Below are 23,683 nucleotides of genomic sequence, written 5' to 3'. Positions count from 1 at the left end.
ATCAGTTAATCGCTCTCTTTACTGCCTCCACCCCCCACCCCACATAAAAAAATAAAACAAGCAGATGACACCAAATATACTCTCAGCAAATGTTGACTAGAAGGGAAGGCATGAGTCATGACTGTTTATTTCATCCTGCTAAATGTATGGTATTATTTAGCCCACGACCTCCATATGCCATTAAAAAGTAAGTAGCTTCACAAAAGTTTCCCAGAATTAGGATAGATGTACTGTGATCCACATTCCTAAAAGGGCTGTTGCACTGGAAGAGATACGTATCTTTAAGACAAGGAACCAGTTAGAGAGAGGAAGAATGATGCTTTCTTTTTTTTCTTCAAGTCAAGGAAAATCCAGTTCTGGAGCTGTGTCTCCATCAAAGTTAGTCGAATTGAGCAGCTCCCACCCTCTTCATTTTTTCTTCTTGTTGGGATTAACTGCCCTACCAGATTCTAACTGGGCTTCCTCAAAGCCGGTGGTTTTATCCTGGGATTTGTGGTGCACAGACTTGGGCACCCCCTTCATTTAAACGTCAATACCCTCCCAGCAGTGGTTATTACTTAGGACCAGGTATTGTTCCTCCCAGAAGCTCTCTTTACAAAGATCGGTTTACTCCAAATTCCTTTATCAGAGTGGAGAGAGATTTTAGAGTCAGAGGACCTTAAATCCATCTGGTTTCTGCCATAACCAGGGGTGTCAAGTCCTCCTTGTAAAACAGGGAAAAATGATTCTTAAGCAGCAAGGTTACTGACTGAGATGGGGCAGGTAATCCTTTAAGCGGTTATAGTTCGGCAATGATAGATGGTCAATAAATCCTCATTTTGATAAGGACCTTGGGACACAGACAAATGGGAGGGGAGACGATTTGAAATTCTGGCCGCTTTCCAGCAGTGGGGAAGAAAGGGCTCGCGGTCGGGATAAAGGGCCCATCATAAATAAAGTCGCTCCTCATTAGGGGGCGCTCTCTCTAGCCGTTTCACGAACTTCATAATCTCTGTTAAAGGACATCAGCCTCTCCTTGCTAAGTCGCTCTTGGTCTTAAAGTACTTCTACATCTTAATAGGGAACTCTTCTAATCAATCCCTGTCACTTGTAGTATTAAGATCAACCAAGGTCTACACGGAGGTTCTTCAGGTGGTTTGAGAAAGTGGGACTTTTGACTGTCAGCCACCAGCTCTCCAACTCTACTCCCACCCTCGAATGTGGAGCGGGCGTATTCTCAGCTCGCAGCTAGGGTTTAATTTCCATTTCCTCCCGGTGGCTCTCCACGCTCCGGGGAGGTGGGGCGCCTGCCATCCGCGTGTGGTTTTGGGGTAGTAACCTCTTGTAGCGCAGCCGCCCTCCTCCACCCACAGCGGAGGCCGTGACGTCACGGGCCTGGCCCGGGTCCCCGCCCGGCCTATAAAGCCGCAGGTGCGCGCCGCGCCTCCGGAATGTTCGCACACCTTTTGCCCGCGCCCGACTCGGAACCGAGGGATCCCGAGGCGAGCTGTAGGCGCTCGTCCAGCGCCCGAGCCCGGCCGGGCGGCGAGCACGGCCGCACACTCCCTCCTTTCCCCTCTCTCTTCCGCCACCTTCTGTTCCAGCCGCGACTCCCGGCCGAGTTGCCCCAGAGACCGCGACGCCGCCGCTGCGCCGAGGGACCAATGAGAGCCCCGCTGCTGCCGCCGGCGCCCGTGGTGCTGTCGCTCCTGATCCTGGGCTCAGGTGAGGGCATCCCGGCTCCGAACTGCCGACCTGAGCTTCTCCCACGGCGGGAGGCGTCCACGGCAGCGCACTCCCCAAGGTTACTGCCGGGGAGGAGGAGAAACGCGGGCAGGTGCCTCTGACGTCCCAGGTCAGGAAAAGGGTGCCGGAGAGTTCCCGAATTTTTTACTTTAGTCCAGCTGGAGGAGACCTCAGAGATCCTGTGCTCCAAATTCTGCCTTTTACAGAAAAAGAAACCGAGTCCTGAAAGGTGAAGCGATTTCCGCAGATCTTAGAGCAGTTAAGTCTTAGAGCAGTTAAGTCCTGGACGCGGAGCGCTGACTCCTGCCTAAAATCTCCATCTCCTCTGTCTAGTGATTGTACCTTTACCTTCCTAGAGGCCCTCCCAGGGAGAAGTAAAAGCACCACCCTGTTGCTCCTTTAGTGAGACCTATAAGATAAACCAGGGGCCTGAAACTTTAGGCCCCCAAATCTCACCTGACCCCCCCCCCCCCCAGGTTCTTCCCTAGGTAGGAACAAGAATAATGAAACACTGACAGGAAGAGTCCTTACTATCAAATAGCATTTATGTTGTTTTACAGTTATGTATGTCACCTTTTTAAAAATATGAACACGTGTCAAGAGAGTCTGATATTTATATCTAGAACCCATCCGTTCAAATGGGTCATTCTAGCGAACACAAACGCATTTGGCGTGTGAAGTGATGGGACTCTACAGACATTACCTATTCAGTAATTAGACGAACTTGCCTATATGGCAGCATTATTTGGTGTGGAAGGTAATGGAGACCGTCTGTGGAAAAGAAAACCTCGATGAAAGCAGCTCTGTAAATTGGAGCAGCTGAGTTTGCTTGTTGGCAGAATGTGAAGATGCTTTCATAAGTGACTCAATCCCAAACAATAGCACATGTGCAATAACAGCTTTGATATCAGAAGATAAACATTTCCCCTGAACCCAGCTGACTGGTGAGAAAGGCACTCACTCTGCTCTACCTTTTCTTTTCTCCCGTTGTTCTTTCTCCCACAGCCCATTATGCTGCTGGATCAGCTGCCAACGACACCTCCTCTGGGAAAGGGGAACCATTTTCTGGGGACCACAGTGCCGATGGATTTGAGGTTACCCCAAGAAATGGGTCCTCAGGAAGGGAGATTTCCCCTGTGAGTGAAACGCCTTCTAGTAGGGAACTGTCCTCGGGGATCGACTATGATTATGCAGAAGAGTATGATAACGAACCACAAATATCTGGCTATATTGTAGATGATTCAGTCCGAGGTGAGTGGAGGATAAGGCGAAAACATAGCCTAGAAGATGTGTGTTTGTATGGGCAAAGCTGCTTCAAAAGAAGAGCCATTCCCTGTCTCTCGGAGTGGTTTTCTTGCGTGTACGTGTGCTGCATATGCCTTGGGGAAGCTAGGATGGAAGGAGCTGTGTGTGGGTACATCTGATATGTCTGGAGCTCTAAAAATGGTTAATGTCTATTAAGTCTACTTTACAAGTAGGAATTGTTAGCATTTTACAAAGATGATAACTGGAGGAGGTGGTTTTGCCCAAGCTTCCACGGCCAGCAAGCAGTTGAGCCAGGATGAGAACTCCAGTGTTTGATGGTGATCCGATGCTCTTTCCCATTGGGCCACACAGCCTCCATGCTGAGAGACAGACATAGACATCAACCAGTCATCAGCTTCTGTGTCTACTCCCCATACAGAAATTCCCTAAAAACCCGCATTTTAACACAAATAAGGGAACAGAACAAAGTAGTGGGGAAGGACTTTAGTGGGGTTGGACTTTAGCTTTTAAGTACCCCCGGTGTTGAAAAACTAGTGTTTCTAAAACACGACAAAAATAATAATATAACCTTCTGGAAATATTAAAGAACAACTATGCATGGATTTCAAATTGCTAAAAATCATGATTTAGCCCCAGATTCCATGTGTTAGTTAAATAATAGTGACCCATAGTTTTGTTCCTTTTTGCTGTTATCTGATGTTTAGAAAAGAGCATTTGCTTAAAATGAGAGTACCAAAGTAAGAGGTTAAGTATTGTTCGTTACCCTCATATTACTTTGGAGTTTCAGGACAGATGAGGTCATCAGTAAATCTAAATATCCTAGAGACATCCAATATGGAGGCAGAACATAATGCCCCTTCTCTCCTGACCTTAGTTTCCCTGACTTCTCCCCCTCTGTCTGCCTTGCAGACCTGGTGAAGGGACAGCAGGTGATACCACAGGGAGAATTACTGGGTTAAGCGACAAGTGGAAAAAGCTTTAGGGAACACTCCACTTTACTGCTTGTTCAATAACTTGTGCTTTTATGTGAGGTGGGGAAGAGGTTCATTTATATTTCTTTTTGGAAGGATAAGAGGAGAAACTGTTCTCTTAAAGATGTTTCAAGTCCTTAACGTTTCAAACGGACAAATAAACTGTTAGCAGTGAAACTGACTAGTGCCTTGTGAAATACAGGGAAACTGATGGGTGAGCTCCTTTGAAAGGCTGTTGAACCCCTGGGGTTGCTGTCTGTTGCAGCACTTCAGCGTGATGACGATTTGTCTCTGTCTACAATTTGCAATGTATCTGATAACATGCAGTAATACTCATTTAAAGTGTTTTCTTTTAGACGACTTATTCTAATTTGTGTTGCTTATTTATCACCAAATTTTCAATATAAAAATTGCACAACCGGTTAAGCATTGCTCCTAATTTGACTATTATTAATGTCATAATAACCTGCTAAAATCCTCATAATATTTATTTGTCGCTTCCTTGATCACAGAGTTCTATCTTTGATACCCTTCCCTATATTTCTAATGTTTTCTATTTAATGGGACGTTATGCAGGACCATTATGACTAATGGTATTATGACATTATGGTATCTTCCTCTTTTCACTGGGCTCTGTTTGCTAAATACTTGCTTAGATAAGCCTATTCAGGTACTAGTATAACAAAACACACAGCTCCAACATGAACACTCCTCCCTCCCATATTTAGTATGTGGGAAAACTATGCCCTGTATAGCAATAACACTGAACGAATGTTTCTGTAGATCAAAAGAGTTAAGATGACTGACTCTCAGAAGCATCAGGTACAAATATTTCTAGATTCCTATTTTTCAAATAGATTGACCACAGAAATGAGCCCCATGGAATGAATAATTATAACCTGTCATAATCTGGGAGTTGGAGAAAATTGATTAATTCTAATATATAATTCTCCGTTTTTTCCATCCTCAAGTAATACACAGTAATTCCCAACTATGATAATGAGCACAAGACCGAGATGCATATATAAAATCAACAGATACACTAAAGCACCAGTTTAGTCAGTAACCTTGACCTATCCAAGAGAAAACATAGGACAGGGGGGAATGACAGGTTTTGATACCCCAGCACTGTCATTCTCTAGCTGCATGTCCCAGGGCATATAACTTGTCTTCATTCAACTTCAGTTTCCTCATCTATAGCATCTGGATAACAATACACTCAACCGTGATCTGAGTTTAATCAAATTAATGCTCCTTACCAAGAACTTGGTATGTATAAGAAATTCAAGAAATGTGCAAGATATTTCCTCGTTTTTTTTAGACAGGTACATACTATTAACAATAGTAATAATACTGGTACAAATAAATTCAAAATATGTTTCTAAGCTTATAAAATAACGAGGAGGTTCAGATTTTCAAGCGCCACACCATTCAGATATTCTCTTTAACCAGTTATTATATATAAATTTGGGTTAAATAATGAGAAAAATAGGGTTATCATGCCCATGAGCTCTCACTGCTAAGACTTCTTTCTCCATGTCTCCAAGATGATATGCAAGGTGAAGAGAGACTGCTGTCAATAAATCGTGTCTATTTTTTTTTTTTTCAGTTGAACAGGTAGTTAAGCCCATGAAAAACAGGACAGAAAGTGAAAAGACTTCAGATAAACCCAAAAGAAAGAAAAAAGGAGGCAAAAATGGAAAAAATAGAAAAAACAGAAAGAAGAAAAATCCGTGTGATGCAGAATTCCAAAATTTCTGTATTCACGGAGAATGCAAATATATAGAGAACCTGGGAGCAGTAACATGCAAGTAAGTTTTCCTAAATTAAAAAGAAATCTATTTACAACACGAGGTCTGAAACTCCTAGATGCAGAAAACCATTTATTTCTCTAGTGTCAAGGGCCTGTAAACTTTTTCTTTTCTTTTCTTTTTTTAATGTTTATTTATTTTTGACAGAGATAGAGAGAGAGACAGAGCATGAGTGGGGGAGGGGCAGAGAGAGAGGGAGACACAGAATCCGAAGCAGGCTCCAGGCTCCGAGCTGTCAGCACAGAGCCCGATGTGAGGCTCGAACCCACGAACTGCGAGATCATGTCCTGAGCTGAAGTCGGATGCTCAACCGACTGAGCCACCCCAGCGCCCCCGTAAACTTTTTCTTAAAGGACCAGGCTGGCAAATAATTTAGGCTTCTTTGGTCGAGGTTATGTATGTACTTACAACTAAAATGTAACCATTTAAAAATATAAAATCATTTTAAAGTGTAATAACCATCCTTGGCTTACACACTGTTAAAAACCCGACGAATGGCCAGATTTGATCCACTGGCTACAGCTTGCTGACCCCCGGTTTTATAATATACAAAACAAACTATGTAAAAATATACAAAAGGTTTGCAAAATGTTTTTTTTAAAAAAAAGGACCTAAAGGTACTCTTCACATAATGCTCTATACTCCCTCCTCTCAAAAGCTACTGGCACATTAAATGATAGTGGAATGTATTAGCTGCATCACAAGTGACAGAACTCATCAGGTGGTCATAAAAGGAGCACAAAGAATGAAAAGGTGTGTCTTCTTGGAATATCACACCCAAACTAATCTCAACTTGTTCTTACACTAATAGATCTTTGGCTTGAATGCATTCTGTCTCCCGATTTTGAAATACAAATAGATGGCATGACTTTTTTTTTTTTTTTTTTGAGTGTTACAATTAAATGCTAAAATAGAGAGAATGCTTTCAGTTACTATTATAATTTTTGGATGTGGGTTGTTTCCAGATGTCATCAGGATTACTTTGGTGAACGGTGTGGGGAAAAGTCCATGAAGACTCACAGCATGGTTGACAGTGATTTATCAAAAATCGCTTTAGCCGCCATAGCTGCCTTTGTGTCTGCCGTGAGCTTCACAGCTATTGCTGTTGTTATTACAATCCAGTAAGTATGGCATAACTTAAAGATTCCTAATAAAATAATGCCGGGTTGGTTTATTTTCAGTATGCTGTCACAAAGTACTATATCCCATTTTAGATGAATTATTCTATTGGTGACATGTGATCCTTGGTCATACCTTTACACTTCACTGACAAAGATCATAGAATTAGGTCAACATACATATTACTTCGGCCACCATTGAAACTTCATATGTAAAGCTATTTTTCAAAAAGCTTAGAAGTATTTTGAACTTAAAAGCAGATGGTTGTGTTTCATGTCCTGTTTCCACTCATGGCTACTTCCTAATCTCAGACTGTTGATAGCCACTATGAATATCTTTAAGCTTAAGGACGCTTCCCAGAGTCTAATGAAAGCCTGGTTCTGGTTCACAGTAGGTTGTCAGAGATCCTGCTTTGGCACGAAAACTCACAAAGAGCTTCAAACCAGGAGCCAAGAAAAGATACATCTGTTTCTGTTAAAACGCAGAATTTGGAGTTAGAAATGTCCTAGCACGGTACTGATTTACATAGAACGTGCTCCTATTTGTAATTGTTAAAGGTAATATGGGAACTCAATTATGAAAGAAGAAAGAGGGAAAGAAAGAAGGAGAAAGAAAGGAAGAAAGGGAAAGAGAAGAAAGAAAGGAAAGAAAGAAAAATTTCCTCCGTAGGGGCAGGGCGTAGGAAGCAGGGACAATTCTGTCACTGTTCTACTCCTGCAGTATCTGCCCTGTGCTCATAATAACATCATCACACTTCATGACCAACGAATGTTAGAAGTAGACTGTTCCTGGTAGTAGGCACTGGTGGGTATGTCAAAATGGCATTGTCTGTCAAACAGAAGTCAGTGACTTAAGGAAGTTGGGGGAGGGCGTGAATGGCTCTATAATGACTCATGTGCTACTAGAGCTTGGGAAAAGCAATAGACTCATTATTCTAATTTTAGGTCTTGGTAAATTACTTTAACAACTGGACTGTGTGCATGATCTACCACTCCTGCCATTCAGGAAACAAGGAGTTATCTTCTGCCATTGTTTACTATTATTTAAGATGCAGATTAGATAATAATAAAAAGACACATAAAAAAAAACTGTTTTATGATGCACATAGAGTTTGATGTGTGATTTCATTTTGTTTTGCACACCCTGGAAATTATTTTGATCTGTTAGCACCTCAAGCCAGATATGCAAACGTGTTCAGGAAAAATATTCTCAGATGAATCATTATTGTTTGACATAGAAGGATAGAAGGGAAAAAATAGCCAGATAGGAAAGATGTTTTGAAATAATTATTTAACCTTGTGATCGTTCAGGTTGAAATATTTAATAATCCTTTGGAAAAGTGTGGAAAAACTTTTGTCACGTTGGCACTCCTAAAACCAAGCAGTGACTTTTCTCCTTTTCTCCCATATTCTTGTGTTTGGAACATATAGCAAACACTAGCCCAAGCCACATTTTGCCGTTTTTCCATAGTTGAATTTTTTTCCCAAACATTATGTCAAAGTTTTTACGATTTTAGTAGGAACATTTAGTGGGTGGACTAAAGACCTACCAAAAATAGAATTTCTTGTACAGCACCAAGACTGTTTTAAACAATTGAATTTTAACAGAAAGTAACAATAAATAAAACTAAAAGGAAGTATTTATTATATTTAGAAATCAAGAAAACCCAACTTGTTTGGAAAAACTCTAACCATTTCAATTAGTTTGTACAAGTGTAAAGTCCTTTCGTGGTAAAACTATACCATCTTTTTCTTCCTCCAGTTAACACATGGCAACTGTGCTAAGTGTTGATGAAAAAAGAATGAGATCTTGCCATTCGAAACAACACGAATGGACTTAGGGGTATAATGCTAAGTGAAAGTCAGACAAAGACAAATTGATTTCACGAAGAAAGACAAAATCATTTCACTTACGTGCGGAATCTGAAAAACCAAACAAATGAATAAACAAACAAAAAGCAGAAATAGACCCATAAATACAGAGAACCAACTGGTGGTTGCCAGAGGGGAGGGAGTGGGGACATGGGCAAAATGGGTGAAGGGGAGTGGGAGATACAGGCTTGCAGCTATGGGATGAATAAGTCATGGGAATGAAAGGCACAGTATAGGGAATATAGTCCCTATTGTAATAGTGTTGCATGGTGACAGATGGTAGCTACAATTGTGGGGAGACTAGCATAATGTATAGACTTGTCGAATCATTATGTTATACCTCTGAAACTAACCTAATATCATGTGTCAGCCATTGAAAAAAAAATACCAACACATAACAACGTGTTCCATACCTTTTGAAAGTTTGTGTCTCAGGGCATATCTACTTAAATCCCAGTACTCTGGGAATATGTTTATATAAAGTCACCATGAGCATCCCCTTAAAAAGAACAGTTATAAAATATTCTAGAGCTGGGTTTAAGTTTTGGTTTGGTGTAGGATACAGTGTAATGGTCCATGAGGACTCGCAGAAAGGAACTCCCTGTACTCACGAAAACCCCAGTCAATACGGAGATGAATAGAACTTTGATGACCATAGAATATCTTGTTCTCTGAAGGCTTCGAAAACGATTCTTCAGGGAATATGAAGGAGAAGCTGAAGAACGAAAGAAACTTCGACAAGAAAATGGAAATGTACATGCCATAGCATAACGGAAGGTAATGAATGGTACAGGTTTGGGTTTGAAAAGACAACTTTAAATCATATCCTATAATTTTGAAAAATACAGCATTGGTTACCTCAAGAAAAGTGAGGAAAGTAAGTGTCCTCAATTATGGATACACTGTGAACATTGGCTACATGAAAGCCTTAGTTTTTGAGCATGAGATAGGTTCAATAGTGAGAAAAGACTATGTCCTAGTATCATAACAGATGTAAAAATGAGGCAGACACAGATCCTCTTTTCAACGCAGTTAGTGTTTAGTAGATAGAATATAGTGTAAGGAACCAGAATGCTAGGGCCAGTAAATTATGTCATATGAAAGGAATATGAAGAGTTTCCAGTGAAGGAGACAAAGTGCCATGGGATGTGTGTAGGGAGCAGGACAGGATGCTATATGTAGGCATTGGAAGTGAGCCTCCAAAGACTGATGAGATTGGGACAAGCAATTATGAAGGGAGAGGAAGATTCATACTGTGAGATGGACGAGGTCACCTGAGAAACTTGTGAAAAATGGCCTAATTCAGATGGGTGTTGGAGAGAAGGTTGGAATGATAGGTTGAGCTCACATGGTGGAGAGCCAAGGCAGGGTGCGTGACCACAAACATGAGAAAGTGGCGGGAACAGGATGAATATCCTTTTAAAGAAAGGAAGTCAGAAGGGGGCAGAGGGTACAGATTTGAAATATACCTTGGTTAAGATATAGTTCTTGTTTATAAGTTGTTGTGGTTTTGTTTTGTTTTTTTTTTGTTTTTGTTTTTGTTTTTTTTTTGGAAAGAGGCAGAGTTTAGCATGTTGTAGGAAAGGTAAGGAGCTATAGAGAGGAATGTTTTATTAATAACTAAAGTGGACAGCTGAGGAAGCAAACTTCCAGAGAAAGAGCAGGCGAAGAGATCAAGGACACATTTAAAATTGGTCAGAAGGAAGAACTCCATTTTCTCAGACATTCAGGAAGGATGTCACATCCTTAAACCATCGATACTCTACCTTCATGGGCTTAAGAATCACTTGAGATGCCATTTAGATGTGCATATTCCTAAACCAAACCCTAAATCTACTAAATCCAGAATTTCCCTTTCTAGTGAACACTGCAGATGCGTGGAGAAGCACTGTTTCGCATTGGTTAAGCACAAGTATTATGTTCTGAGCCTATTACCGAATTAGTATGCTAGCTCAGTAACTCACGAAGTGGCTGATTATCTATGCCAACCAAGGCTGTACTCAGTACTTAGCGCGGCAGAATTTATTATTGTGTTGGTCTTAAGCTAAGACCACCACCATGAATAAAGGGAGCTTTTTGGTTCTTTAGTGCAACTGAGATCTCTCAAAGGAGGTCTGAAATGATTTTTGGAAAAGGAATATGCTGGCCTGGCACGTAGTGGCAGCTATTAACTGGTAGCTACTGTTATTATGCCCTTGGTACTAATTATCCCAAATTAACTGTATATCACAAATATACTATGCCACTTCATCTTTCTTTTTAATTGTGTCCACTACACAGATTTGGTTAGGAAAACTAATTCCCATGAGTGTTGTTGGTTTTCACCAGGCAGGATTTGATGAAACAGGCTTCAGTATATGTAATCCTCCACCTAAGTAGGCCCATAACCAAAGCAGGTGTGAAAGAGGAATTCAAGTCCAAGTGATAGTCTGTCTCTGCAAAGCTCTTAGCAGTTTTCACAAGACATTCGAAATGGACAGAAATTCTGATTCCTGATTTTTTTGGATGTTTTCTTAAAGCCCTAATGAAATAGAGCTTCTCGCTAATATTTTATTGTATTTTTGAACAGGGTATCGGATCGGAGTCACTGCCAAGTCACAACCACGAGTGATGCGCTGGCTCCTCTTTTTGGTGGATCATAAGAAAATGGAACCTTTTCGTTCTGATGGTTTTAAACTTTCAATTGCCACTTTTTATGCTAAGTCTTATTTCTGTACATAAAGATGCATGGAGATAAAAAGTATTTTTTCAAGTTGTAAATAATTTATTTAATATTTAATGGAAGTGTATTTATTTTACAGCTTATTAAACTTTTTTAAGCAAAGAGATTGAGAGTTTGAATATTAGTTTTGAGACTGCAAGGCTGTAGGGTATTTTTCTCCTAACACTTAGGCGATCATTTCGAAAGCTCCTTCCGTTGTAACCTTCAAAACTTACTTCTTTTCTTAGAAAGCATTCTTCATGGAAAAGTTATAAACTAGAGTCATTTAGTCCTCCTACAAATACTAATATCTTAAACCAGCCTTTCTTATTCTGTGTAGAACTTACTCCAAGTCCTGGTCTTTTAAAAACTTATAAAATCAACATGTAGTCCTCCCTCTCTGCCACAGTAGACACAGATATTAGAAAAGAAAGAAAATCCACTGCCCGATCATGATCATCATCACAGACAAGAGTAAGTGTCAAGATTACAAATGAGGCACTTCAAAAGAATCAGGACATATTAAGAGACCTTCTTTCTCTAATATCATGACATGAATCTATAAAGCACTAACACCCATTCCTCCTTTTCCTCCCATGGCTACTATTTTTTTTTTTTTTACATTATTTTAAACAAATACATGTGCATTTGTGGTGAGTGCTCCTTCAAGAACATGAATTCCTTGGAATGACCCAGACTTTGGTTCCTGACTGGCCAACTAAGTTACCTGCACACAAAGCAAAATGAGCCAACCTTTATAATGTACGGGGCACATTTTGAGGAACTTTGTATAATTCCAGCAATCATCCCACAGAAATTCATGAATGCAAGGTGCCTAAAGCAGAAACACTTTCATTTCTCTCTAGAGAATTTCTCTCCAAATCCTTGTCCACTGATCACCTAACCCACTGGTTCCCAGCCTCAACCTGCGCATTATCACATGAGTTTTGGATGTCTCAATGCCCAGGCCCCCGTCCCAGAGTTTCCTATTTAAATGGACTGGTGTGGGTCATTGATAGCTGTATTTTTAAAAGTTCTCCAGATGTTTCCCATATGCAGCCAGTGTTGAGAACCTCTGATTCATCTCTGCTTGAACATCTTCAGGACACATTTTCCTCAACCTCATTCATGAAAGACTATGGATGATTCAAGTATAGTGCTACAGATACAAGACAGAAAAGTCCTGACTTTGAGACATTTGCCAGCCAGTTGGTGGGAGGGAGTATGTCTTGTCAATACAGTGCAATAAATAATTGGGTGACGTGTGAACTGGGGATCCATGGGAGTCCAGGAAGCTGTCACCTAGCCTGGCCTGAATGAGTCAAGGAGGACTTTCTAGAGAGTTGCTAGCTGAGATTATTCTTGAAGGATGAGTGGGAGTTATGTGGAGGTCACTATAGGCACAACCCAGCTTACCAGGTCATGAAACAGTATGACCTGAAAGGGAAAATACATAAAATAGTTCAGTATTACTGAAACCGAAAGTGTGAGGTCAACAGAAGCTATAAAGGAAGCAGTGAGGGCAGGGTCACCTAGGACCTGTAAGTATACTGCAGGCCAGAGGAATCATTCAAGCCAGTTGGTCAAGGGTAGAAACTTGATCAGATTTGCATTCCAATTAGGTTATCAGGCAACCAGGTGGGGGAGGGACTTGAACCAAAGCCAAAGGTCAAGAGACTGGCTTGGGAGCAGTTGAATGAACACCTGAAGCTGAGAAGGTAAATTGGGGAAAGAAAAAAACAACATGTATTTGAAGATTTGTTAATAGATTAAAAATGATTTCTTATAAAATGACTATGGAGGGAGGGGCACCTGGGTGGCTCAGTGGGTTGAGCCTCTGACTCTTAATCTGGCTCCCTTTCCCCATCTCCCTCACTTGTGCTCTCTCTCTCAAAACAAAAATAAAATAAAAAATAAAAAGATAAAACGACTGTGGGTAATGAGATAGGGAAGAGAAGAAATCTATGATGGCCTTCAAGTTCTTGGCTTTGGTGGCTAGGCAGATGGTACGGAATATCTTGAACTAGTTTATTGAATATTCTAGATGGGAAGCATGGCTTTTTATTTATCCTTGACTGAAAAATGGCTCTTCTTTATTTTGTAAAGACTATCCTTTCTAATTTGTAGTGGATTTATGGGGAAATAAGGACCAGCCCAGCCAATTAGTCAACTGAATCAACCCTAGGCCTCGCTTCACATCTGAGATTGAACCTGTGAATGGGAAAAGTCTGCATGTGTGATAATGGGTTCAGTTTTGTATCTGTTGGGTTAGAGATTCCAAGAGATATCTACTAAGCAGCTAGCTCTACAAATCTGAAGTTCAGTGAGTTGAAGAATTACATATTGGGAGCGGTCAAGTATATATATATGATAACTGAAGCCACGAAAGTGCCCAAGATTACCAAAGGAGGTTATAATGAGTCCAAAGAAAATATATTTGTATTAACAAGTCTCCCCAGCTGTGACCACACACTTGTAGGGAAAAGCCAGGCAACTATAGCCATTGTGAAGGTTCTAGGCATTTGCCTGCTATCCCATGTACTTTTCTAGCCCTTAAAACAAAAAGTTTATTAAACCATTGCAGTGGAGTAGAAAGGAAAAAAAACAACTTACTTTCATAACAGAAATAATAATCTTAAATTTATTGAGTACATAGTTATCCCACAGATCATTCTGAGTGCTTTACACTTAGTCACTCATCGAATCCTCATAATTTCCTTCAAAAAGTAAATACATTTTATAGATAAGTTATGCTAGGTTCAGGGGCACCTGGCTGGCTCAGTCAATGACGCATGCAACTCTTGATCTCAGGGTTGTGAGTTCGAGACCTGTGTTGGGCTTAGAGATTACTTAAAATAAAATCTTTTAAAAAATTAAAAAAGGGGCACCTGGGTGGCTCAGTCAGTCAACCATCCAACATTGGCTCAGATCATGATCTCACAGTTCATGAGTTGTATCCCCACATTGGGATCTGTGCTGACAACTCAGAGGCTGGAACCTGCTTCGGGTTCTGTGTCTCCCTCTCTCTCTGTCCTTCCCCTGCTCATGCTCTGTCTCTTTTTCTCAAAAATAAATGTTAAAAAAAAAAAAACAAAACAAAAACAAACAAACAAAAAAAAAAACTCAGGGGCACCTGAGTGGCTCAGTAGGTTAAGCCATCCAACTTCAGCTCAGGTCATGATCTCATGGTTTGTGGGTTTGACCCCGCATTGGGCTCTGTGCTGACAGCTCTGAGCCTGGAGCCTGCTTCTGATTCTGTGTCTCCTTCTCTCTCTGCCCCTCCCCTGCTCGTGCTCTCACTCACTTTCTCTGAAAAATAAATAAAAGCATTTTTAAAAAAAGGCTCAGAGAGATTAAGTAATTTGTCTATGGTCACACAGCTAGTTAATGATAGAGTCACGTGTTCTGGCTTCAAAGCTGACCCACTTAAACTCCCTGCCTCTACTACTTCTCCTATAGTAAAGTTTAGTTTAGGTCTAAACTGCATACTAATTTAGTGTGGTTTTAACTACCATTTGTAAGAAATCTGGTTTATTTCTTGAAGACTCAGATGACACTTTTATGTGTGCTGCCTTCACAAAACTTTCCAGGCTATACCCTCCCTTGCACCATGCACCATAGAGTTAGCCCACCCAAGGGAGAATAAAGCTGGAATATTTATATGTAAATTGTATTTATAAATTTCAAAATAATTGGCTAAGAGTTGTTTCTGGGGTGGGGAAGATTAATTCCCTGGAACTTCTGGCCAGCCTCGTGTGTAGGCAAAATGAACTCCAGTGGTCAAAGGAAGGCCTCAGGTAGTGAGATACAGGTGGGCTGTAGGTAGGACTGATATACTGAGAAACAGAAATGACTTAGGGTTTATAGAGGGGACACAGTACTCATCTGCTAAAACGGCTGGTTTCTGGCTGGGACACCTGGGTGGCTCAGTCTGTTAAGTGTCTGACTTTAGCTCAGGGTCATGATCTCACTGTTGATGGGTTCAAGCCCTGTATTGGGCTCTGGGCTGACAGCTCGGAGCCTGGAGCCTGCTTTGGATTCTGTGCCTCCCTCTCTTTCTGCCCCTCGCCCTGTTCGTGCCCCCCCAACACCTCTCTCTCAAAAATAAGTAAAGACATTTAAAAATTTTAAAAAATAAGGTAAAATGGCTGATTTATTGTGCAACAATTTAGTTCTTATTTCTTGGCCACTTTGTCATTCATTCAATAAACAATTACAAATAATTATTAAACTAAGTTGGGTACCAGGCAGGTATAGAGTAGTAAAAAGCAACATCTCATAAGTACTAAGGAAAAGCATTTGCAAAGTTAACCACAAAAGGGGAAGGGCAAAGTAAAAGATTTAGATGGTGCCAAACTAGATAATAATTCTATTAGTAATTAATAATTCACTTTGTTTGATAGATTTGACCCTTATGTGTTATAACTAAAGTAATGACACTGGTTTCCCCCATGGCTTAGAAATCGACATAATTACTCAATAATACCTGATGCAAATACACTCACATTAATTTCTAATCCTTCAAATTACACATATATATTATGTATAATCATTAGTAAGTATTTATTGAACATCTACTGTAAGCAGAGTGATGCTTTAGACAGTACAGCCCAAACTTCTTTCGGATTTCTCTGCGGAGAGCAATTATGTCGTAAATTTCTCTGGGTGTGTATGTGTATACGTGCTGGTGATGAGGTCATTGGCAGCTTGGGTCACGGAGTCATAATGCAACGCAATTAGAAAACTTTAAAATGAGGGGCTCCTAGGTGGCTCAGTCAGTTACGCATCTTGATCCCAGTTCATGATCTCACCATTCAGAGTTCGAGCCCCATGTTGGGCTCTGTGCGGACACCTCAGAGCCTGGAGACTGTTTCAGATTCTGTGTTTCCCTCTCTCTCTCTGCCCCTCCCCTGCTGGCCCTCCATCTGTCTCTCTTTCAAAAAGAAATAAACTTTAAAAACAAAATTAAAAATGAACTTTAAAAGGACAGAAAAAAAAAAAGAAACTACTCTATGTCCAGATTCTAACATAATATAAAATCTCTTGAGTTAGTTTAAGAAAAATTATAAAATACTTAGAACTGAATTAAAATGTTGCATCAAAATTTGTGAGGCACAGCTAAAATAGTACTGAGTAGACAATTTGTATATTTAAATATATTTATCAGAAAAAAAGAAGAGCTTAAAAGGAAAACAACTTAATCTAAACATTTAACTCAAAATTTTGAAAAAGACCAATAGAATAAATCCAAGGAAGATAAGAAGGAGATTTTTTTTTTTTAACGTTTATTTATTTTTGAGACAGAGAGAGACAGAGCATGAACAGGGGAGGGGCAGAGAGAGAGGGAGATACAGAATCCAAAACAGGCTCCAGGCTCTGAGCTGTCAGCACAGAGGCTGACGCGGGGCTCGAACTCAGGGACCGTGAGATCATGACCTGAGCCGAAGTCCGACGCTCAACCGACCGAGCCACCCAGGCGCCCCAAGAAGGAGATATTTAAAATAAGGGCAGAAATAAATGACAAAGATCATTGGAAAACAAAACCAAAAGGCTATTATTTGGAAATACTAATAAGATAGGCCTCTGTTAAAATTGATCAAAATAAAAAGAAGATATAAAAATAAGCATAGAAATAAAAATTCAAAAGTATATTCAAAAAATTGCATCATGAAAGTAGAGTTTGGGTCAGGAATGCATGGATGGTTCAACACCAGAAAATCTATTACTGATGTATAAAAAAAAAAAAGGCAGTTTACACAAAAGACAGTTAAAAAGCATTAAAACTTTTTTTCTTTTATTTTAATTCCCATATAGTTAAAACATTTTTTTTAAATTAAAGGCAGAGAAAGCTTTTAAATGCAAAATTTACTTATAATTTAAAATAATTTTGGAACTAGGAATAGAATGCTTCCTGAGCTTGGTAAAAGCTATATATACTCGAACTTACAACAGAATTTATACTTAGTCGCATATCTATAGATCTGAGACAAGGATGCACATTATCACTACCACTAACCACTGCTTCACATAGTAGAATAATTCTGATCAAATTTGTAAGAAAAGAAGCAGAAGAAATATAAGAATTTATGGAAGTGAAATAAATCTTTTCTTGTTGCAAATAATATGATAGTCTACCTAGAATAACCAATAGAATTAATATGCCAATTATAACAATATATAAGATAATTTCATGGTATTGACAGACATAATGCAAAATTCCAAAATGAAGAGTATTCTTCTTCAATGACAGATTAGCTCAATATTAAAATAAAAAAAAATACCATTCATAATTGCTAGCAAACTATAAGATATATGTGTATTAATAAATACATGGTATTTCATTTAAGGAATAATTAGATATCTGTTAAAAGAAAACAAAAAAAAATCTGTCATGGAGAGAATCTTTCAGACTTTGGAATGTAAACAGGTTAATTTTCTTCCCAAATACTCTTTAAATTCAGTGAAGTCTTAATTAAAATTCCAGCTGGGTATTTTGAGGAACTTCCTACATCATATTCTAAAATTTTCTTGGGAAAATTTCATGAAAATCTGCAATTTTGAACAAATAGAGCAAAAACAAAGACTTGTTTATAAAGACATATACAAAGTAAATGTAAAACAGTGAGGTTTTATACAAAGTAAATGTAAAACAGTGAGGTTCTGGCATAAGCATGGACATGAGTATGAACAAATAGACTAGCGAGTTCAGAGATGACTAATTATGTGATAAAAACAGCACTATAAATTAGAAAGAAAAAAATGGACTGCTTAACAAATGTTATAGAAAAAAGGGGTCCTCGAATGTGGAGAAAATTAAAATCAGATTACCTTACATCACAGTCAAAGGCAGATCCCACCAAAGATTAAATATCTAAACGTGAAATGCAACACTATCAAGTTAACACAAAATAATGCAGGAAAATACACTTGTGAATTAAAGTCGGGGAAGGATTAAAGCAAAATCCTACAATTTAAAGACATGACAAGAAAAACTGTTTTTTGGTTGTGTCAAACTTCAGAAGTTCTGTTAAAAGAAGAACGTCATAGACAAATTCGACCGTTGACAGAATTGTAGAAGAAATGTACAATGTCTGAAACCAAAAAGGGATTATAATACACAAGTAATGACTAAAAATTAACAAGAAATTACAAGACCTTCAACGTAATGGAGGGAGAGGATATGAGCAAGGAATTCCCAGAATGTGAAACCTAAGTGACTAATAAGTACGGGATCTGGACTAGTGCTAGCCCATACGTTGCTTTGGTGAAAATTATCAAATGTCAGCCCTTTCTGAGGACAGCTCTAGTTCCCTACCAGGGCACGCAGAGCATAGCTTGGATCTCAGCTCCCACTCACATTCTTGCCTGGGCACTCTTCTGTACATAGTGTCCATTCAAACATCATGGCCCTGCATATAAAAGATGCTCAAACTTATTAGAAATGACAGAAAAACACATCCAAACAATCAGATACCACTTTGTACCCATGAGATTTGCAAAAATAGAGTTAATGTTGGCAGAAGCTGGCAGACGTAGATAACCTTAGACATTACTGACTGGAGGTTGGCCTGGAACTGTAATTATGGTGGTGCTTAATCAAGTTCAAGGTAAATACACCCCATTACCCAGGGTGACCATATCAGAGACACGAAGGCCCACAGAGGGACCTGCATGAGGATGTTCATTGTGGTGTTGTTTACGATGTGGAGAATTAGAGGCGATCTAAGTGTCCATTACCGGATTCCACAAAAGTCAAATGGGGTGAGAACAAACTCGAAAACATGGTTCAACCATTAGAAACAAAGTAGGCACACTCATAGTAATTTGAGTAGATTTAAAAAACATCTTTTTAATGTTTATTTATTTTTGAGAGAGAGACAGTGACAGAGAGAGACAGAGTGTGAGCGGGGGAGGGGAAGAGAGAGAAGGAGACACAGAATCTGAAGCAGGCTCCAGGCTCCGAGCTGTCAGCACAGAGCCCGAACTCGTGAACCTCAAGATCATGACCTGAAGTCCGACACTCAACTGACTGAGCCACCTGGGCACCCCTCAAATGTATTTTTTTAGGTGTTAAAATTTTTTAAAATGGTGCTGAAGCAGGTTAAGACATAAACCGAGACAACTCCTATTTCCTTATGTTAATTAACACACATTTTACAAAGGTCACAAATTGCTTCAATTAAGTAACACTTACTTTAATTAAATATAAGAAGGTCACATAAAATACAAGGGTGAGGGAAGGGTGCTGGGAGCAGAGAGATGGCAGGGAAGATATTGAGAATTAACTGAATCAAACAACGGGAAGTCTGAGAAAAGTGTTGAATTTAAACCTCTGCACCTGAGGTCAAAAAAACAAAAACAAAAACACGACAAGGAATAGAAAAAAAAATGTGCATAAAATGGTGAGAAATAAATGAAGGTAATAAATATGAGGCTTACATTATAACTTATGGGTGTGGGGGAGGGTGTTGTAGACCAAATGGGAGGCCTCACTGAGGACATGTCATTTAGTCCTTTAGAAGAGCAGTGAAAAGTGGGACACCCGGTAAATAAGACAAGAATTAATGTGGGAAGGTGGCCCCTGGAGGTGCTGTGATGGAAAAAAGTGAGGGTGGTAATTCTGGGCCAGATCCTTCTGGGGGGCGTTGGAGTTTAGATTCTTGTGTGAATCTATGAATCAGGGAGAGCTATGGATTGACTTAAAAGTGGAAAGTCTCACGTTTTGATTAACATACCATATTGCTATGTGGAGAATGGAACAGAGAAGAACAGGGAAGGAGCAGAGAGATCAACATGAGCCAACACTTTCACTGGGGCGAAGGCCAGAGATAAAAAGGTAACTTGAACTAGGGCGGTGGTCGTGACAGTGGAGAGAAGTAAGAAACTGTTGGAAGAACACGAAAGACAGCCCGCAGGACACAGAATTTGGGGAAAATAGTAACTCCAGTTAAGTGCCTAAATCTTATCAGTAAAAAGAATAGAATCATGGGTTTCTCTTGCTATCCAGAAATAGAGCATTACCATAAAAACTTTCCTAACCCCAAATGGCGTAAACTGAAGAAGCAAGTAACATTCATTTATATGGGAAAAAAAAAATTTGTGACTAAGACAGTTGAATGTGCGGTTTTCATATTTCACAATACAAATACAAGTTGCTTTTTTTTTTTTTTCTGTCCCACTACTTCCTTGCCAAAACTATTCTCTCTTTGATAGGAAGGGGGAGCAAGACTTCCCTGTCAGGGTGTTAGAAAACAGAGTCACAGCACCATGATCTCCTGGTGAAGTAAAATGGATTAAAGATGTTCCTGTCTCTCCTTATGTGTCTTGTTGAGTCATTCCCTGCAGAGTGGGCACCATCACGGGACCGGCGGGAGGTCTCATCACTGGGATACCAGGAGTCATTGGCACATGGCCTCCCATAGGTGCCCCTCATTCCAGAAGCAGGGCCCCCTGGCATCATCACAGGAGAAGGAGGGCCCATCGCTGGCATCACGGAAGGACTCCCCATGGGAGGTGCTGGTATCATACCAGGGTGAGGAGGACAGGGACACTGGGGGTGGTGGGCTCATTGCCCCTGCAGGAGGAAGAAGAGAGAAGGGAGTAGAAAGGATCTTTCCTTTTTGAAATGCTGTGGTTGTTTTGTCAGGTCAGACTCTGAGCCTACTCTTCTGTCTGTTTCTGGTAGTCGTTCACATTCTCTTTGTGTTTTCTACCACTTTGCGCGGTGTGCCTTTCTCACAGATGGAGAGACGTGGGTGAACTATGTGATGCAGGGTCACAATAAAACTTAGGCCTGTTGCTCTGCAGGCTGCTGGCCACTCCATCCCATGCCTCCAGGAAATGGTGCACCAAATGGAAAAATGTGTGTTTCCCAGACCCAAAAAATCACCTCTCTTAAGCTTCTCTAATACCTTAGGACACATCTAACAGATGCACAAAATAAATCAAGAGAAGCCCAGATGTTCACAGACACAGTTCAAAACTATGGCAGCTGTGAGATGCTGAGTGTAGTTGGGGGAAGGAGCTTAGTGGGGCCGCTCTCACTGCCCAGGATGTGTTCTGCCTCTGCAGTGTGGCTCATTACAAAACAAATGATGACTGCTACTTTTCCTTTTTGCCTTTATCTCTAACAGGGAAAATCCTTTCCAGCTTTCTCTCAGTGTAAACAGGTAGGTCTTTCTAATAGCAAAGTGGTATAAATCAAACTTTTGTAAAGCAGAGGATACCCATACTCAGTTATTAGAGAGAAAATGCAGTATCTCTATTGTTCCAATCCTTAAGGGTTGACTTTGCTGAACGCAAGTAAGGAATCCCTGACAATAGACGTTGCTGCCGCTGAATTTCTGGATCTCAGTCTAGGAAATCATTTAAGCTAAAACTGTGTCTGAATCTGTGGTGGTAGAGAATAGGGAACAGCAGTGAAATCTGGGTAGTGTGCAGAAGTTGGACTAAGTGACCATTATGGTCTCTTTCAATGTTAAGTGGCATTCATTCTATGAGAAAAGCAGAAATCTAGATAGGAGGAGACAGTGATTGAAACCCCAAACCTCTAGCCATCCTAGTTTGCTGATTTTTTTTCCTTTTCTTTCTTTTCTTTTTTTTTTTTTTTTTTTTTGCTGTGGGTCTAACTATAGGATCCTCTGGGATCACAAAATCCTTTGAACATAAATGAAACTGTTCCCCACTCATTTATACTTGGTTTGTGGTTTCCAATTACAGGGGCCCCACAGATTCCTGGAAGCCCATTCATTAACCACCGAAGAGGAAGAGTCTGTGGGCCAGGATTAAGAAACTCTGGATTAACAGGTCCTATGTGCCTTGATTTTTCTTTTTCTTTTTCTTTTTCTTTTTCTTTTTCTTTTTCTTTTTTTTTAAACCCTTCAAGATACTCAAAGCTTGTTTAGTAGTCTCAAAGGCTAAACCCCAGTTCTATTTGTATGCAAATAACAACTCCCTGCATCCTATCCCTAGCCCTCCTGCTAAATTACAAGAATATTTGGTGGAACACAAGACACAGGTTTCTCCATGCATGGGAAGAGGGTGGTTGGAGGAAATTTCTGAGACTGGAATGGCGGTTGGAAAAAATAAACGAGTTTAGCAGTTTCAAGTACCAAGAAGGTGATGAAGTGGAGGAGGAAATAAGTGCAGAAAGATTGGCAGGATAAGCATGGTGCCGGGCTCCGGAGGCATGAAGAAATCTTTCCTTGTAGTACCGAAAACGTGCAAAGCACCTTTCAGGGATGGACAAACAATTAATTCAAAGATCGGGAGTGCCGACTTGAATCCTGCTTCTGCCTAAACAAAGACCTTTTTACAAACTGTTTTCTAATGTTTTTATTTATTTTTGAGACAGAGACAGACAGAGCATGAGCAGGGGAGGGGCAGAGAGAGAGGGAGACAGAATCCAAAACAGTCTCCAGGCTCTGAGGTGTTAGCACAGAGCCTGACGCAGGGCTCGAACTCACAGACTGTGAGATCATGACCTGAGCTGAAGTAGGCCGCCTAACCGACTGAGCCACCCACATGCCCCCTAAACAAAGGCCTTTTGAGGTTCTGTAGAAATCAGTGAGTTCTTCCCACACCTTGCCTCTCTTTCCCCACTCATTTGGTGTATATTCTTTCCGGGTAAGGAGAATACCTAAAGTCTTAAGATTCTCATTCTGTAGGCTGAAGATTGGGTGGAAGTTATGCTTTGCTGTTAAGAAAATAACTGGACATATATGCTCAGAATGAACCTAAGAGTCATCATGTTGCATATACAAATATGGTATTTCTTGGAAAGCGTTTTATATTATAGGAGTTTAGCTTTAGTATATAAACATGAACATAGAGGTACATCCATTTACACATACCCAATTAAAGGTAACACATACTTATTTCATCTCAGAAATATTAACAAGGGTGCAATAGAACAAATCACTCTATGACACTTAAGGTACCTCTGTGATCCTTACCCACAAAGGAGGAGGAGACATGAGCAAGGGCCTTTATTCTAGGACACTGGTTCCTAATCCTCTACCATACCATCCGGTAAACATAGAGGTCTTACTACTGCCAGCCCTTGGCTAGTAACTATTTAATCGATTGAATGATTCTAGGATCCCAAGAATGACCTGAAGTCAGTGGCCCATTAATTTTCAGGCACTTTTCTTAATCATGGGTCACCTGCAACTGCCTGGGCAACCTCGCTGAGTTCCCCTGAGGATTATTTCCAGGACA

General features: G+C 40.2%; 1 protein-coding gene across 1 annotated transcript; it reads left to right on the top strand.

The window, feature by feature from the left end:
* The first annotated feature begins 1,289 nt into the window (after nucleotides 1-1,289).
* AREG (amphiregulin) lies at nucleotides 1,290-11,591 on the top strand. Its single transcript, XM_019467519.2, has 6 exons — nucleotides 1,290-1,704; nucleotides 2,731-2,976; nucleotides 5,572-5,773; nucleotides 6,739-6,894; nucleotides 9,441-9,540; nucleotides 11,333-11,591. Exons 1-5 carry the CDS (start codon nucleotides 1,431-1,433, stop codon nucleotides 9,532-9,534), a joined length of 972 nt encoding a protein of 323 aa, XP_019323064.1. The 5' UTR covers nucleotides 1,290-1,430; the 3' UTR covers nucleotides 9,535-9,540; nucleotides 11,333-11,591.
* Nucleotides 11,592-23,683: the final 12,092 nt, after the last annotated feature.

Source organism: Panthera pardus, unplaced genomic scaffold (genome assembly GCF_024362965.1).
Source record: "Panthera pardus isolate Hobbes unplaced genomic scaffold, ASM2436296v1 HiC_scaffold_13, whole genome shotgun sequence".
In the NCBI taxonomy this organism is placed as follows: domain Eukaryota; kingdom Metazoa; phylum Chordata; class Mammalia; order Carnivora; family Felidae; genus Panthera; species Panthera pardus.
The sequence above is the reverse complement of the archived record's forward strand: the minus strand, read 5'-3'. Positions and strand labels throughout refer to the sequence as shown.

Coding starts and splice junctions, on each gene's coding strand:
- AREG (XM_019467519.2), top strand. CDS start 1,431: ATGTTCGCACACCTTTTGCCCGCGCCCGACTCGGAACCGAGGGATCCC. Junction 1,705..2,730: donor GCTCCTGATCCTGGGCTCAG/GTGAGGGCATCC, acceptor TTTCTCCCACAG/CCCATTATGCTGCTGGATCA. Junction 5,774..6,738: donor CTGGGAGCAGTAACATGCAA/GTAAGTTTTCCT, acceptor GGTTGTTTCCAG/ATGTCATCAGGATTACTTTG.